The 16,235-nt window shown below is 41.5% G+C and overlaps 1 protein-coding gene across 1 annotated transcript; it reads left to right on the forward strand.

Annotated features, from left to right (window-relative positions):
* The first annotated feature begins 1,399 nt into the window (after positions 1-1,399).
* barhl1b (BarH-like homeobox 1b) lies at positions 1,400-14,725 on the forward strand. Its single transcript, XM_033976260.2, has 3 exons — positions 1,400-1,826; positions 8,310-8,532; positions 14,413-14,725. The coding sequence occupies exons 1-3, from the start codon at positions 1,400-1,402 to the stop codon at positions 14,723-14,725; spliced, it is 963 nt and encodes a 320-aa protein (XP_033832151.1).
* Positions 14,726-16,235: the final 1,510 nt, after the last annotated feature.

A 16,235-nucleotide genomic window follows, 5' to 3' on the forward strand; every position in this document is an offset into this window, starting at 1 on the left:
CAATTCTTTTGCTGGCAATTCTTTTTTTGAACAGTTATAATAGAGTTATTATTCAGTGAGGCCATATGTGTCTGTGTGATACTTCAGTGGTGCAGATTTGGTCCATAGTAAAAGAAAAATTCAGTTCTGTGAACTGGACAAACGAAACGTCTTCACCCAATAACTTTTCGTCCAGTTGACAGAAGAGATTTTTTCTTTCTTTCTTTTCTTTTTTTTTTTTTTTAACTGTGAAGCCATATACGGTTAAAGATGAAGTTTATGGAAGTCCATATTACACTGAGAGGAAGTAGTGTGACATTTGTTTAAGTGAACAATACTGGAGTTTGTCAGTGACGTGCTCCACACCACAGACATCCCAAAGACACACCGCAGAGACAAGACAAATGTTTAGTGCGCATTTGTCTAATCCAATAATTATAATATGTATAAATACATCACTACATTGTCCCACTGTAAACAGAGACTGTAAACAGGCTCCATAATGACTCCATTATGAGCCTCATCAGTGACGTAACGACGCGAACGGCACAAGACGTTCGTAAACAGCTGGAGGTGCGCGAGAACGGGACAGGGGGGCAGAGGGGGGCGCAGTGGGCGTGGGAGTGTGTCCCTCAGCCAATCAGCGCGCGTCACAGGGGACTCACGTGGTCACGGCGCAGTTAAAACCTGCTCCTGACTTTTGCTCAAGTTCACTTTTTGGGCTTTAGCGGCTCCCTCCCTCCGCAGCACCCGCGTGCTCCTCTTCTTTTACCCACGCGGATCTCGTGACTCTTTAACCCACTTTATCTCCGCGTCGCGCGCCGCTGAGTCTCACCAGTGTCTCTCGCTTTGCACTTGTTCCACTTGCTCAGCTTGTTCTACTTCTACACCGCTCCTCCACCTGGGCTCACTTTCTCTACTCTAGTTTGAAGCAGAGCCATGCTCCAGAGCCGCGCGCGCAGCGCCCCGAGCCCTGTCCCGCTCTGCAGCTGTCCGTGGTGCTGAAACCCTCCGGAGCGGACAGCGCTAAACACGCACTAAACTGCCCCGTGCACGGCTCCCTCTGAGCCCTTTGGGACCGGAGCGAAGAGCCCTGCTCCCGGACATACCCAGAGCTCCCTCCTGCAGGATACACTGTTTCAGACTGTTTCAGCGGGACTCAGGATCAGGCTGAGTGGTTTTATATAAACCCGAAGCCTCGTGTGAAGCAGAGGCTCGGAGCTCAGCCCGCCGCAGACGGAACAGGATCCCCGTGTTCGTGCGAAAGGAGCGGTATTATTTGCATCGACCCCCTGCAGGACCGAAGGGTCCTGGGGAGGACTCGAACACTTCCTCGGCACAGCTGACCGGGAGGGTCCTGGGAGGACTTGAACACTTCCTCGGCAGACTTGACCCAGATGCTGGTGTGAGGCCGGTCCAGATGGAGGCGTCTTCCAACGGGTCGAGTTTCGGCATTGACTCGCTGCTGTCGCACCGGGCCGGGAGCCCACTGAAGAGTGGCAGCGTGGAGGGCAGCTTCAGCCCGCGGTCAGACGCGGAGAGCGGCTGTTCGTCACCGCCTTCACCGCGCCGTGAGTGCGATGAGAGTGCGGCACAGCGAGCGGCACTGGGCCTTCCGCCGCACCTGCAGCATGCGCAGCTCTCCGCCGGGCCCCAGCAGCGCACCGTCACCTCTTCGTTTCTTATACGGGACATTCTCGCGGACTGTAAGCCCCTGGCTGCCTGTGCACCCTACTCTAGTAACGGGCAGCCTGCTCAGGAGGCGAGCCGCCTGGCCTCCAAGCTCCAGGAGCAGGACTTCATGGACAAGATCCACAGCAACTCGTCCTCGGACAGCGAGTACAAAGGTGAGGCGTTCATTACTATTTTTGTAATTTTATTTTTTAAATATAAGGATTGTTATATTTATAAGACATTTAAAAAGTGTAATATTGAATTATCTGATAAACCAATTGCTATAAAAATCTTGTTCATATAATTTATGCAGTGCAGTAGTTAGGTCATTTATCCCAGTGCGCACAGTGAACATTATAGAGTTTAATACTTGGCACAATGAGTCCAAAGGATGTCACTTCAAACTGAGTGTGATGCATCTGTGGCCCGATATAAAACAATGAACTTAAAGGAATTTAAAAACATCACAACAGCTGAAAAAAATAAAAAATAAACACAGGGAATGTATTCCATAGTTTTAAAAAAGTATTAAACTATTTAAATCGAAGGGAACTGGGACAATCTTTATAGACAGAAAACCTTTGCACACTAAAATCAGTGCGTCACTGTGAGTAAAATCCTTCTGCCCACGGAATCCGATGCTCGCGGATTTAAACCACTGTCAGACCCAATGAAGGAGTTATTTGTTGTGTGTGTTTAAATTGGCTACTTTTCTAAAACCTGAACTATTCCTTTGAATTTTCTTATCAAATTCTGGCCTAAAATGTCAAACACGGAAATTTATAAAAGTATAAAAAAATGTAGATACTGTAGAAGTGAGTTTATTGACACAATTCTTTTGTTTTGTGACGTGCCTTTAGGGTAAATAAACCCGAAACAAACACGTGCTTTAATAATCCTCCGTTTTACGCGAGGACACCACGAGCCAGCTTTCAGCAAAAACCTTAAAAAAAAAATCTGCAAAACCGTAATAAGGCTCCACTGCTGGCGGCTCGGAGCGCGTCCCTGCCCCGCTCGGAGGCGCCTTCCCCGGTGTGGGTTTGAGGAGGAGGGCGGTGGGTGGAGGGGGGAGATGACAGGGTCGCCTCCAGATAAACGCCATCAGGGCTCGTTGTCAGCGGTAACAGACATGTCAGAGTCAGGCTGACAGTTTAATGAGGCGAGCGGAGCTGAGCCGGTGCGGGCACGGAGGCGCACCCGGGACGCACCGCTCCGAAAGGGCCACGGACGCGAACACGGGGATAATTATGACAAACATTATTGGAGCTCCCATGTGGCTTCAGTTATCGACTTTTTCTCAAAGTATTTTAGGGACAAAAACATCCCGCCTACACAAGCGTAGACATGAATCCTAATAGACCACATTTCATAATTATTAACAAAAATACCAAATAAAAATAAAACATGAGCACATTTTGAATTGAATACACTGTATAATAATTTAATCTTGAATTTTTAGACGTCATTTTGAACCATTACGCACAAATTTACACTCAAACTATTGGTAGTTTTCAGATTAGCAAATGTTGAATCTGATCATTTATATTATTGTACAACCAAAAACTCCTTATATTACAACAAAAACCCACATTTGTATATCTGCATTAAATATTATTAGCCTGTAGAATGTTGTGTTGGCTTCTCAAACCCTGCAATTTCCCTTATTTCATTGACAAAAACCTCTCCATAACACAATTTCGCTATCCAAACACGCGCACTGCATTTCCATTTCTTTCCCTTTGTTTAATCATTCACCAGGTGACACTATCAATATTGTAATAATTAATAATTGATTAGTCTCTGTGTGATGCATGTGATTTGGGACATCTGTTCAAGCGGGCCACGTCTGGTTTTACGCACAGAATACGTGACGGTCATTACAATGGCGGAGTGCACGGGGGGCTCGATTATTGCAGGTGTTTTCACATTGTGCTTGTCCAATTTTTTCATTGACTTTTATTTTTTGATTTCTACGAGTCGACTAAAACACACAATACAAGATTTTACCATTTGCCCATGTCTATCTGGTTTCATGGACTGCGTAAAACCAGCGTAAGAGACATGGTTTTACGCAATGGTTCTGGTGGGAGTGATGATTAACCCAAACATTTACTATGAGACATTTTGGTCATTTTTGGTTTTTTTATTTTTTTATTTTATCATCTGTTAGTAAAGCATCTATGTAGGCCTATTGGTGCGTTTGGTAAGTTTGGAACACACATTACGCACTGGGTTTTCAGCTTTAACGACTCGTGTTTTGCTAGAGGCTATCCCTGATATAATTCACTCCACAGATTTTGGGTGAGTTGTGCTGGACAGGTACCCATGACGACTCAGTTTTGAATTTCTATAATAACTATATCAAATAAAACTATGCAAACTCAACCGCTATACACTGTTTTAAAATTGTATTATTATTTTTATTTTATTTTTTTTAAACAATATTGCCCAGTTTTTTGCGACCTTATTATGACGATAATTAGTTGGATTTATGTATTACTTTTCTCTTCTTTCAATGTGATTCAAATTCAAACATTTTAATATTTTTTCCTCCATTTTACAGTAAATTTGACTTCACGTAAAACTACAGTTGTCATATGATTCATTATTTAAGATACACCACTTGTAAACCAAAACAAGTGATATATTTTTTTATATTTCTTGTGCAATTTCCTTTTACACTAAATACAAATTTGACTTCCATGGGCCTAAGTCTTTCAATATTTGCAGATAAAAACAAGTTCGTTGCGCTATTACGCACTGGACCGCCAAACATGGAACACCAAAGTTATCCATAAACCTCTCTATTGTCGTTTTAACAGTGTTATCTTGTCATCTCCTCATTGTCCACTTATGATATTCATGGTCACTCATCGCTTCAAAGCCCCTTGTTCAATCCGAGAATGAGCCTTCTTCCTCGGCTGCTTTGATTTCCGTCCCCCGCCTCGCTCCTCTCTCCTCTCCTCTCGCCTCCACCCCGTTGTATATAAGATTCCCCCGGATTTGATGTAATTTGTCCGCGGCGCTAATCAGATTTGTACGGTGGCTCTTGATTCCTCGTTTCCTCGCAGTCTGTGAAGTTTGTGCTTAGGCTCCGGGTCCTTCCCTTGTGGCTCAATTAGGCGGATTATTGCGCTGCTCAGTCGGGTACACGTCGCACTTCACTGGCGCGCGTCGCTCACTCCTCCTTGGTCCCTTTCTTCTCCCCCCCCTCTCTTGTGTTCGGCCCCGGAGAACAAAAGATAGACCGGGAACGGATCACATTGGAGGAATATTGGCTTTTCATAAAGACTTAAAGCGAATCAAATAGCCACCGCGCGCGTAACGGGGCGAGGGGAAGGACGCTTTGCAGACCGAACTAGTCAGGCTCACTTAGCGTCAAATGTAGACAATGGTGCGCACTTTGATGCTTACGTAGATTTATTTTTATTATATTTTGTTTGACAGGTTTGGTATGTGGTCGTTGAAACAGCCACGAATTCTTATAACACTGAACATTTTAAGCATAAAGATAAAGATGGTAGGCCTATAGATAAAACACAGGCTAGTAATTTTTCGCAATTTGATTCATAATGCCACAATATATGTTATTTTAATACATTATAAACCTGATTTAAATCAAATTACATTTTTGAAATCCCATATTTTTTCATCATTTTGCGCAGAAACGACGCATGAGAAATTATCACTGCGTAAAGTTGTATATTTCCATGACTCGTGCCTGCGTTTTCTTGACAACATTGAGAAACAAAAATATATATACTTGGTTGTTATTTTATGGATGAATCTGCCACTCAAAACTCACTGGATTGCCGAGATTACGCGTGCCAAACCACAACCAAAAATCTATATTTACCTGCCCAAAACTGTCCAAACACGACAACCTTCCCCATTTTTAGAAACCGTTTTAATGCCAGTAAAAGGCCACACGTTACCAAGAATCGCCTTTCCACCAGACTGCATAGTAACCACAAATAGGAGAGTCACGTGGCTTGGGGCGTGATTGAAATTTTGGACAGTTTTACGCATTAGGTCCGGAGCCAAAACAACGGGTGTCTCCTAATGGGGGTTCAGATGGCCTAGTTTGGACCAATCAAAGCAAAGTACCAAGGACGAATTTAGAAGAAAAAGGGGAAAACTGCAAACTATTTTTAAATTTACAGACCGATTGGCTTGTTAAATTCGCAATCATAAATAAGCCTTTAATCTGAGAGAAATCATTACTTAAGCTATTTTAGTTTTTCATTGTTTTTTGTTTTTTTCTTTCGGTGTACAGACACGATTTGAACCTTCACTCTGGGTCAGAAAGACTTTTACGCACTGCACGTTTTAATTCAAGCGATTATTAACGGTTTAGAAGCTGCTGACAAAAGGTTATCGGCTTGGTCAGCGTTTGGATTAAGACTGAACAACGCTAGCAGAAAAAATAATTCAACCCTGTGTCCTTAAAACAAATAAAACGCATCCAATCTTGCTCCGTGACGCACGCAAATGAGGTACAATATTGTCATTTTTGGTTTTACGCACTGAACTCAGCCAGTACCGAGTCTTAATTGTTGAATGTCCGAAACCAAACGTATATCTTAACTTTTCCTGGCGCTTGAAGTGATTTTCTTTCATGAAACTAGATCCAAAACATCCGAAGCTGTGGAAAGGCTAATTATCCGTTGACGCACGGCCTTTTCCCTGACGCACGAAGCTCCCAGAAACCCCAGTCCAAACACAATTTAAAATGACTGTTTCAGCCGTTATATCTCAAATTAAAACTAGCCTAATTTTCAACTTTTACCAGTCGTAAAACAGAGGATTTTCGGCCAGTACTTGACACGAGCAGAGCGTTGGAGGAGAGGTTTTTGTTTCTCTTAATTATGAATGACGCCAACAGCTGAGAGCAAAACAGGACGCGTATTTATGTCAAGTGATATACGTTGTAACCACTGGTAAACGCTGTTATTTTTATTTATTAACAGGCCACACACGCGTAATCTGCTTATTCACAAAGATTTAGCTTATACATATAACTTATAAAAAGAAATATGTGGCAAAATGAGAGAGAATGGCCAGTATTCAAAATCGGTTAATCTTAAAATGAGCGATTAGGGCAGTTGTCATAGAAAAAAAATATTAACTATATACCTAGGATAGGGAAAACTCCTCAAAATGTGGGATAAACCTGATAACATTTGAAATTTTGATCGAAAAAAACAAAACATCAGTATATTTTTGCATTTATAATTATATCTGTATCACCTGTGGATACATCTACGAGTTGCAACGTAAGCGGCGCGCGCATGGAGTGACCCGTGCGTCCTGACGTACACAGTGGGCCTTCCTGACTTGCTGTCCACTAAGAGAGGACGTTTAATTGTGTCACGTGGTCAACAAGTGTACCGGGTAATGGGTGATAAACGCTGAAGGCCCGAAGAGGCACCGGGAATGCGTAACGTGCGTGTGGACAGCATTAAGTAGCTACCCAGACAGAATGTTTAATAATGTTGTAGACCAAACTAACTGATAGGTGCTTCAATGTCTTGAAAGTGTTTTATGAGTGTGACATGAAAACCAAGACTATACAAATTGTTCTCTTTATCTTTTTTTAATTGTAGAAGCTAAAGAAATGCTTTTTTTGCTGTGGTGGTGAGGTTGTTGGGTCGCACTGCACGCTGGCCTTGAAACGCCCTTATATCACTTATATCTAAAACTATAACCTGAATGTTAAGATTTTAAATTTTCAACTCTCATTATTCATGTCAGGGGAGTAGGGCAATTAATCGAGTTTTAATCGAGATCGAAGATTCGGTGATTGTCAGTGATCAGTTTGGGTCTTTTTAATGGAGAGGTCTACAGCCAATCCTCTGTCTGTCAGCAAAAAAACACGTGATTTGGAGCAGAAGTCAGATTTGGGAAGGAGAATAGTTCATGTTCAGGGAATTCACATTAAAAGTTGAAAATCTAAACAAAAATCAAAACAAAATCGCTTCATAATTTAGAGGCTAGAACAATGGCAATGAGTTTGACGTCGCAAGTTCTATCTTTACGCACAGATTGCCTTTGAATCTTCCTTATCTCAGTTATATCACTCAAATATAAAGCTATCAAACAGACGTATACCTTTTGTATTTTGAACTCGAATCGTTATTATTATTATCATTTAAGAGGCCAGTGTAACGACAGTACTGGCGTTGCAAGGCCCATCACCATTACGCACTGGCTGCCCTCGCCCTCGAAACTCCCTTATCTTACTTAAACCTCAGAAATACACAACTATAACCTGGATGTTAAGTTTTTGTACCTTGAACTCATCATTATTATTACAATCTTAGAGGCTAGTATAATGACAAAAGGTTTGACGCTGCAGGACCCTTCTTTACGCACTGGCTATCCTGGAACCGACCTCAGCGTACAGCCCCGGATGTTAAGTTACTATACCACGGATGTAAAGCGTTTGTGTTATGAACTTTGAACTATAATCCTTTTGACTTTGCGATCTCCACGCGCCATTACGCACCACCTCCCACTACCTTTTGTATTTTTAACTTTTTAATCATTATAGAGACTAGTTACACTGCTTTTAACCCTATCCACCATTACGCACACGCTCTCCTCCCTTCACCCCCTCCTCACCTCACCCCTGTCCCGCTTGTCTGTGTGCGCAGTGAAGGAGGAGGGGGACCGGGAGATCTCCAGCAGCAGAGACAGCCCGCAGGTCCGACTCAAGAAGCCGCGTAAGGCCCGGACCGCGTTCACCGACCACCAGCTGGCGCAGCTCGAGCGAAGCTTCGAGCGGCAGAAGTACCTGAGCGTCCAAGACCGCATGGAGCTGGCCGCGTCTCTCAACTTGACCGACACCCAGGTCAAGACGTGGTACCAGAACCGCAGGTGGGTCAGGCCCCGTGGAGACACAAGAGGGAGGAGGGAGGCCCAGGGGACAGGTGAGAGAGGGGAAACAGGCTATCCGCTTGAATTCAGAATATTGATTGATTTGAGCAGATTCAACCATGTGGAATTAGGACTGCAGCGGTTAATCGGAGTAACTGTGAGTCGAAAATAAGTGTAAATGTATTTTGACAACCGTGATTCTAAAACAGAGGATCTTTTAGAATGAAGACAGCAGCATTACCACATCAAAATGTTAATAAAGAATAAACCATTTCAGATTTACAGGCCTATTAATATTTGCCTACTACACTTTTGTAAATATTGTTAATGTAAAAGCCTTCGGCCGCCACACAACATCCTTTATTTGGTGCAAAATGTAGGCCTGTTTAAAAAGTATTGTTGAAAATAATGGTTAGCTGCAGCTCTATTGAACAATATCCAGTATTTATATTATCTTTTTCTAATTTCTCAAAAGTGGAGAAAGATTTGGATTATCTTACACTTTAAAATGGCACTTTCTAACTCTGCAGCTCTGATTAAAAGAGATAAATTCGTAAACCAATTTGAAATTAAACCATGATATTGCGAGTTCAGCTCCCTATAATCTGAACATTTTGAATTAAAGTTAGATAATGGCCTCACTGTGCCAGACATTTACATTTCAACAAAAATACATAAATAAAAATAAAACCTTTTTGCAGTCAGTAGGAGACAAACTTAAACCTCTAATGTGATTTTTTTATTCCTTTACTTTTATTTTATTCTCAAAATATTAGCAGCAATTTCAAGATATATTTAGAAAAATGTCCAAAATGTCCTCACAATTCTGATTCTGTGTCATATTTTGTCTTAACACGCCGAAAATACATTTACATTACGCCAGTTTATGCTCATGCACTTGAAAAAATAATTGAAAAATCTGGGGGGAAAAAATTGTAACGTCTTATTTCATTCAAATTAAAATAGAAAATCTAAAAATAGCTGTAAAAATCTGAATTAGCATTTTAACCTTTGCGGTTTAGGCCTCCAGAGAGGACTGTGTCAAAACCCATTACGCCTGTGAGTGACAGCTGACACGGGAACACTTAAAAATTTATATTTGCACAATTAACAAAAATGTGCGGACCAGTTTTGAAAAATCCAGAATTTTTGGAGAGACTGTGAACGTGTCGTGACCAATTGGGATGAGTGACAGCTGACACATGACAAGTCTGTTAGAGAGTTAGGAGTGATGTGCTGGTTTTGACTGGGGTTTGGTTTTATAAAACAATGGCAAAATAGAAAAAAAAAAAAAAAAAAAATAGTAATCAGTTTGAATTTGAATATGAATTTTTTGGTAAAATCAAAGTTGCAGAGGAGAAGGTTGAATTTAGATTAGGAGTCAGAATTCTCTCAGATATACATTTAGTTCTGAAAATACACGGTTCAAAATTCACACATATATTTTTTTTTTGTATATAAATTTGAACCAAAATATCCAAATGCATCAACAACTTTTCACTACAAATACCTCCAAATTTTGTGCTAAAACACCTTGAAAAGTCCTGAACTCTACGTCTAAATACGAGCTTTGTGAATGTGATCAACTCCAGCTCAAATATTTGGTAAATTCTCGTAATTTTTAATTTCAGTACAAATAATTTTTACCTCAGGAATGATTCCTTGATAATGATCCATCCATTTTCTTCTGCATATCCGGGACCGTGTCGCAGGGGCCAGCAGTCTAAGCTGGGATTTCCAGACTTCCCTCACCCCAGACACTTCCACCATTGATGCTAAAACAAACGAAAAAATGCTTGCGTCATAAAAATATTTTGTGTACAGTTCTTTCATTTCTCATATATTGATATAAAGCCATTTCTAAATAATACATAACAATCTAAATCAAATCTAAAAATATATTGTGAAGGGCGAAAGCAATACTGTGGTTAGTATTGGGAGGGCATCTGGCTTAAAACGTGTGCCAAGTATTTATTTACTATATATGTGGGCGACAGTGGCTCAGTTTGTAGAATGTTTGTCCACTGATCCAAAGGTTGGCGGCTCGAAACCCAGTCTTGACGTTAACATTGTCCTTTAAGCGGTCAAATCCACTCATGCACAGGTCGACGGTGCGATTCCAGCAACTCCAAATGAATGCTGTTGTTGTGTCCTTGGGCAAGACACTTAATCCACCGTGCCTCTAATGTCTGCGTACACTGGTGTATGAATGGGATCATTGACGTAAAGCGATTTGAGCGTCTTGACAGTGGAAAATATATAAAAACGTGACCATTTAGTTAATATTGTGCTATAATGTGGAATGAATTGTGGACTCTTTATATCATCGTTTACCCATTTTTATAATTCATACCTTTAGAGTAAAAATGATACAAAATTCGCCTTAAAATAACAGTTTTAAGATATAATTTTTTGCATTTTTAGAATTCATTTTCATATCAGCATTTACCAATTTCTGTTCTCTGTGAAGACGAATATGTCAGAAACAATATGGCCGCTGCACGTTCCCGCGGCTGACAGGTGTGTTACGGGGATGTGTCACTCACGTTTCAGTTTCAAAGACGTGTTTTTATTGTCCACTTATGCACTCTATATTTTATTTAACCGTTCTAAAAATATAGTCAAAAATATGAATACCTCAGATACAATCATGTTTGAAGCGTTTGACAGATGACAGGTTCAATACCGAATCTAGATGCTTAAAACACTATATAAGCTACGTTATATTTTTACGTAATTAACAAATCAGATGTTTGAGTTTAAAAAAAATGGTGTGCTTGTGTGTTTGGAGAATTCAGTGATAAATCAGAGGGCTGCTGGTTCAATTCTGGTCTTGACTTTGCGCAGACTCAATGGCAAAGTGTCCTTGGGCACGACACTTTTATCCAAATTGTGTATTTCAGTTTCAGTATTATTAGGACTGAATGAAAATGGTTCAATTACCATTCCTTGAGCAAGACACTTTATCCAAATACATCAGTGTCAGTATATATAGTTGGGACAGACAAAGCATGGTTTTATTTCCATTCTGACATGGGCACTTCCATTGTGCCATTGAGCAAGGTACTTTATCCAAATAGTGTTCTTTGTCAATATATAGAGTCATAATTGCGACCGAAAGAGCATGGTTCAATTCCTGACCCAGTCCAGGCATAATAATCAATTAATAAAGACACTTTATCTGAATGTTGTACTGTTACATCATTATAGTTTATGGTTATAGTTGTAGCAGAGGGTATGGTTCAAATCCCATCGTCTCGCTACATTTGATTACAGTTGTGACGGATAATGATTCAATTCTCGCTCTCATTCAAGCGTTGCCATTGTGTCCAAGTCAGTGTCCATTGGGCCCACTCCAGTGTCAGTGTATATAGTAGAAGTTTGGACAATCGGAGCATGGTTCAATTCTCTGCCGTTGTGTCCTCCGGCAAGACACATTATCCCGTCTCCCTACTTTTGTCACTTTGCTTGATGGAAATTAGAAGTGGATCTGATGAGAAAAATATATAGTACTAGGGAATAAATAAAATAAATACATAAAAATACATAAAAAAAAATAGATGAAAGTAAAAATAAAATGCTAAATAATAAATCCATTCTTAAAATCTTACAGTGGTTTAAGTTTATAGTAAAATTCTTCAGAAAAATACTTTTGGGTTGGCTTTCCATATAACTTGACGTTGCATAATTTCCCCTCATATTATTGGTTGCTGTTCTCACTAGCTCCGCCCCTCATATCCCGTTGCGCTTTAGTGTGCCTACAGCTCAGGCTGGCGGGCTAAATTACACAAATAAATATAGAAACAACACTTTGCCTCATCAATACTGCACGGCTGCATGTGTGCGCATCAATAATTCACTGGCTACTCAAATTATCTTTGGGAAGAATTATGCACCTGCCAAGTGCGACTGTAGCAGGAAGGAGCGGACAGGTACAGATAGGAGCAGACAGGAGCAGAAAGGAGCAGGTGGGAAGAGGCAGGAGCAGGCAGGAGCAGACAGGAGCAGGCAGGAGCAGACAGAATGAGACAGAAGAAGACAGGAGCAGGTAGAAGGAGGCAGGAGACAGGAGCAGGCAGGACCAGGAAGGAGCAAGCAAGCGGGAACAGAGAAGACAGGATACAGGAGAAGACAAGAGCAGGAAGGAGCAGGTAGGAGCAGACAGGAGCAGACAGGAGCAGACAGGAGTAGGCAGGAGGAGACGGGAGCAGCAGGAGCAGACAGGACCAAACAGGAGCAGACAGGAGCAGGCAGGACCAAACAGGAGCCGACAGGAGCCGACACTAGGCTGTAGTGAACAGTTACAAAGGACGTGCACATGAAAAGGGCCACATACTTTTACCTCTACTTGAGTCATATTTTTATTGAAGTAACAGTACTTTTACTCAACCCACCTCCGGCTACAAACATGACTGAAGTGTGCCGTGTTAAAGATGAATGTTGGCTGGTCTTTTACTTCATAGTGTTTGTCAAACTGTGGCTCAACGACTATTTGAAGGTTGTCAATATTTTATTCACCTTTTTGTCTCTTTTGTGTTTGTCCTCGTGTAGAATGTCTTTAGTCATAACATGGATCCTTTTTAGGCCTGGTTTTGTTTTAGTTTAGACCTGGTTTGTCAGCTGGTCTGGAATACCTAATAAGCTTATTTGCTGATGACTTTGTGAGAGCTTATTATTTTGTAATTGTTGACTGCAAATGCACTTTTTGGTTCATGCTAAAAACACAAATAAACCTTGGTCACACTCCTCACATCTCACAGTGGGGGTCATAGGGATATGTTTGTTACACTGTGCCATGATCTGCAAGGGAAAAGTAAAACATCCAATACAGTCTATAGCACGAGAAAGTTGAATTCTGTCTGTGGATATGTTTGATCTCATCCAATATTTAAGGCAAACAAAATCAACTTTTCAGAGCTTTTAATCATGCTATAGTAGTTTCCTTCTCATTTACCCTCTCAAAGTTGTATTTTGTGCAGTCTGTAATTACTTATTTTCCAGACGCCATATTGCAGATCTACGTCCGTTTTCGTTATATGTCCATTTCTCTGTACTTACTTATTTCTCCAGTTTTATCTTCTTAATCAGGGATACACGTAGGATCCTGTTATCGTTTATGGCAACATCAGCTCCCATTTGGCACCGCGGTTTTTTAACGTAGAAATAAGCAGACTTGTTTCTTTTATTAAGTCATTTTAGATGAATATTGCAATTCAAAATGTGGAAACTACAACATAATGATCCATGGGGGTCATGATTGTAACTACAGCAGACACAAGCACAGTAGGTCTTCTTTAAGGAATGAGCTAACTACATTGAAACAAACAAGAAAAACATTTAAGACATCCCCCTACAGAACCCTGTCAGAACTGAAGAGAGAACATCATGTGCATTTCATCTGAATTTCCAGTATTACCACCAACCTGCTTAGGGAAATAAGGTGTAAAATTAAGGTTCATGATATAACCTGGCACCAGCACCGCTCCTGTGACTATTGCCTTGGTTGTATTGTTGTGCACTGTCCTGGTTCTGGTCGATTAATCGGCAAACTCCAAGCAGAAATCACATCAATGAAGGGAGAGAGAGTGCATGATGTTTTGTCCAGAGATTTTGCCAGCTGACTTTTAAAGATGGACAAAGTCAGGCTTAAAACTACGTCAGTTGCTAGTTGGTTAAATTTTGCGGCGATGAGTGGAAAAAATGTGTATTGGATTTTAAGTTTGGATACTTCTATGGATGATTAGATCTGATTTAGTGGCCAGCTGTCCCTGTATGGAGTCTGACTGACAGAGGGATTGCCCAAAATATACAGTCACAACATTCCGACTTCCAAGAACACTTCCTTTACCTTCCTAACTCCCTCTCCCTGTTGTGTTCCAGAACGAAGTGGAAGCGTCAGACGGCGGTGGGCCTGGAGCTGCTGGCCGAGGCGGGGAACTACTCAGCCCTGCAGCGCATGTTCCCCTCACCCTACTTCTACCCCCAGAGCCTGGTCTCCAACCTGGACCCCAGCGCCGCCCTCTACCTGTACCGGGGCCCCTCAGCCGCCCCCCCCCCGGCCCTGCAGCGCCCCTTAGTGCCCCGCATCCTTCTCCACGGGCTGCAGGGAGGGGCCGGAGAGCCGCCGCCACCTCCTCCCCCTCCCCTGCCCCCCATGTCTGGAGTCCTGGCCCGGCCCGCGCAGCAACGGTGAAGCCCAAAACGTTCAAGGGACTCATGTTTACGATTGAGCGAAAAGACTGGGGTGGAAAAAAACAAAATGGCGGACTTCTCGTTAGGCTGAAGCCGGATGAACTGTTGTCGGGGCGATGGAGGCTTTTGTAATAGCTTTATTTATAAGTTATTTATTTATAAATGTGAAGATCTAAGTTAAGTATTTATTTGGTCCAGTATTTTGGGGTGTTTGAGTTTCGAGCTACAGTCTGACCTCTCTGTTGGCGTCGTTACGTTTATGGTTATTACGGTTCTTAATATTGGTAGTGGCCAGCAGACGTCTTTTTCATAGCATTTTGAGTGCAACCCTGTCTCTCAAATACATTGGGAGTGGTGTTTCTACAAATATGAAAATAATAATGTGTTTTTATATAGCACTATTTTGTTTTACAGAGCGTTATTCATTCACTCCACACTGTTGTAGCCGCAGCTGCCCTGAGGTACATTGATGGAAGTGAGGCTGCTCATCTGCTCCATTGGCCCCCCCCTCCAACCTCCACGTCACACTCATACTAGGCATTATGGGTGAAGTGTCTTGCCTAAGGACACAACAACAGTTTCTGCTAGAGCCACTGCATCCCCATAAACTTTAATTGACGTCAATTAACTTTAAATAGCAACACGATGTCCATTCGTCCCTGAACAAAGTCCTTGGTTCCGTTCCATAAACCAGGCCCCAGGAGCTGGACTATCCTCCTGACAGGTGGCCCTCGCTGCTCTGACTGCTGGTCCCAAACTGCCCCGACAAATATGGAAACGGCACGATTTCTTTCACTTCACTGTAAAAGAATATTCCTGTTTTTTTTCTATTTTTAAGTTTTAACATAATCAAAATTGCTATAGTGCATAAGTTCCATCATTTGTTTTGCAAGTGCATACGACAGGTTTTCATGTTCGGTGGGATTGTTCCAGTTAAGTGACAATTTGTGGGGGAAAATTCAGAAGAAAAGTGAAAAAATACAGGAAGTAGCTGAGTTCTAAAAGAGAAACCCTCTATCTATGTCGTCAACTCGCAAAATTACATCCAAAAGCTACTATTTATGCACAAGGAAGCATTTTTCGGACAGTTTAAACTAAATAATGAGTTTGAAATTTATTTTTATTGGTCTAATCATAACTATTGTTGACCCACGGTTGTTCTGTAACAGCTGGACAGTGGAGTTCTCTCTTTGTTTGCCACATGTGCTGCGTGTGTCCAAATTCAAATTGCAAACTTCACAAAAATCACAAGATCTTTAGTAAAATCTTAAATGATGTTAACTATTTTTTAGCTGTCTGGCAAATTCAAAATGATGTTGCTGTATTTTTTTTATACATACTAATGTCTGTCTTGTCCCCACGCCCCAAGCACGGTCAAACGTGATCGTCCAATCAGATCAATTTCATGTGAAACGAAGGAGCTCCAAATAAAATCAGATTTATCTCACCTCAGATTTTTTTCCAGAGTTTTGTGTTTCACTCATTGATTCTGCAGAAATCCGTGACGTTTT

This window comes from Periophthalmus magnuspinnatus, chromosome 12 (assembly GCF_009829125.3).
Source record: "Periophthalmus magnuspinnatus isolate fPerMag1 chromosome 12, fPerMag1.2.pri, whole genome shotgun sequence".
Taxonomy (NCBI): Eukaryota; Metazoa; Chordata; class Actinopteri; order Gobiiformes; family Gobiidae; genus Periophthalmus; species Periophthalmus magnuspinnatus.

Excerpts from the sequence above, each read along its gene's own strand:
- barhl1b (XM_033976260.2), top strand. The coding sequence starts at position 1,400 with ATGGAGGCGTCTTCCAACGGGTCGAGTTTCGGCATTGACTCGCTGCTG. Across the intron at positions 1,827-8,309 it reads CTCGGACAGCGAGTACAAAG|TGAAGGAGGAGGGGGACCGG; the intron begins GTGAGGCGTTCA and ends CTGTGTGCGCAG. Across the intron at positions 8,533-14,412 it reads ACGTGGTACCAGAACCGCAG|AACGAAGTGGAAGCGTCAGA; the intron begins GTGGGTCAGGCC and ends GTTGTGTTCCAG.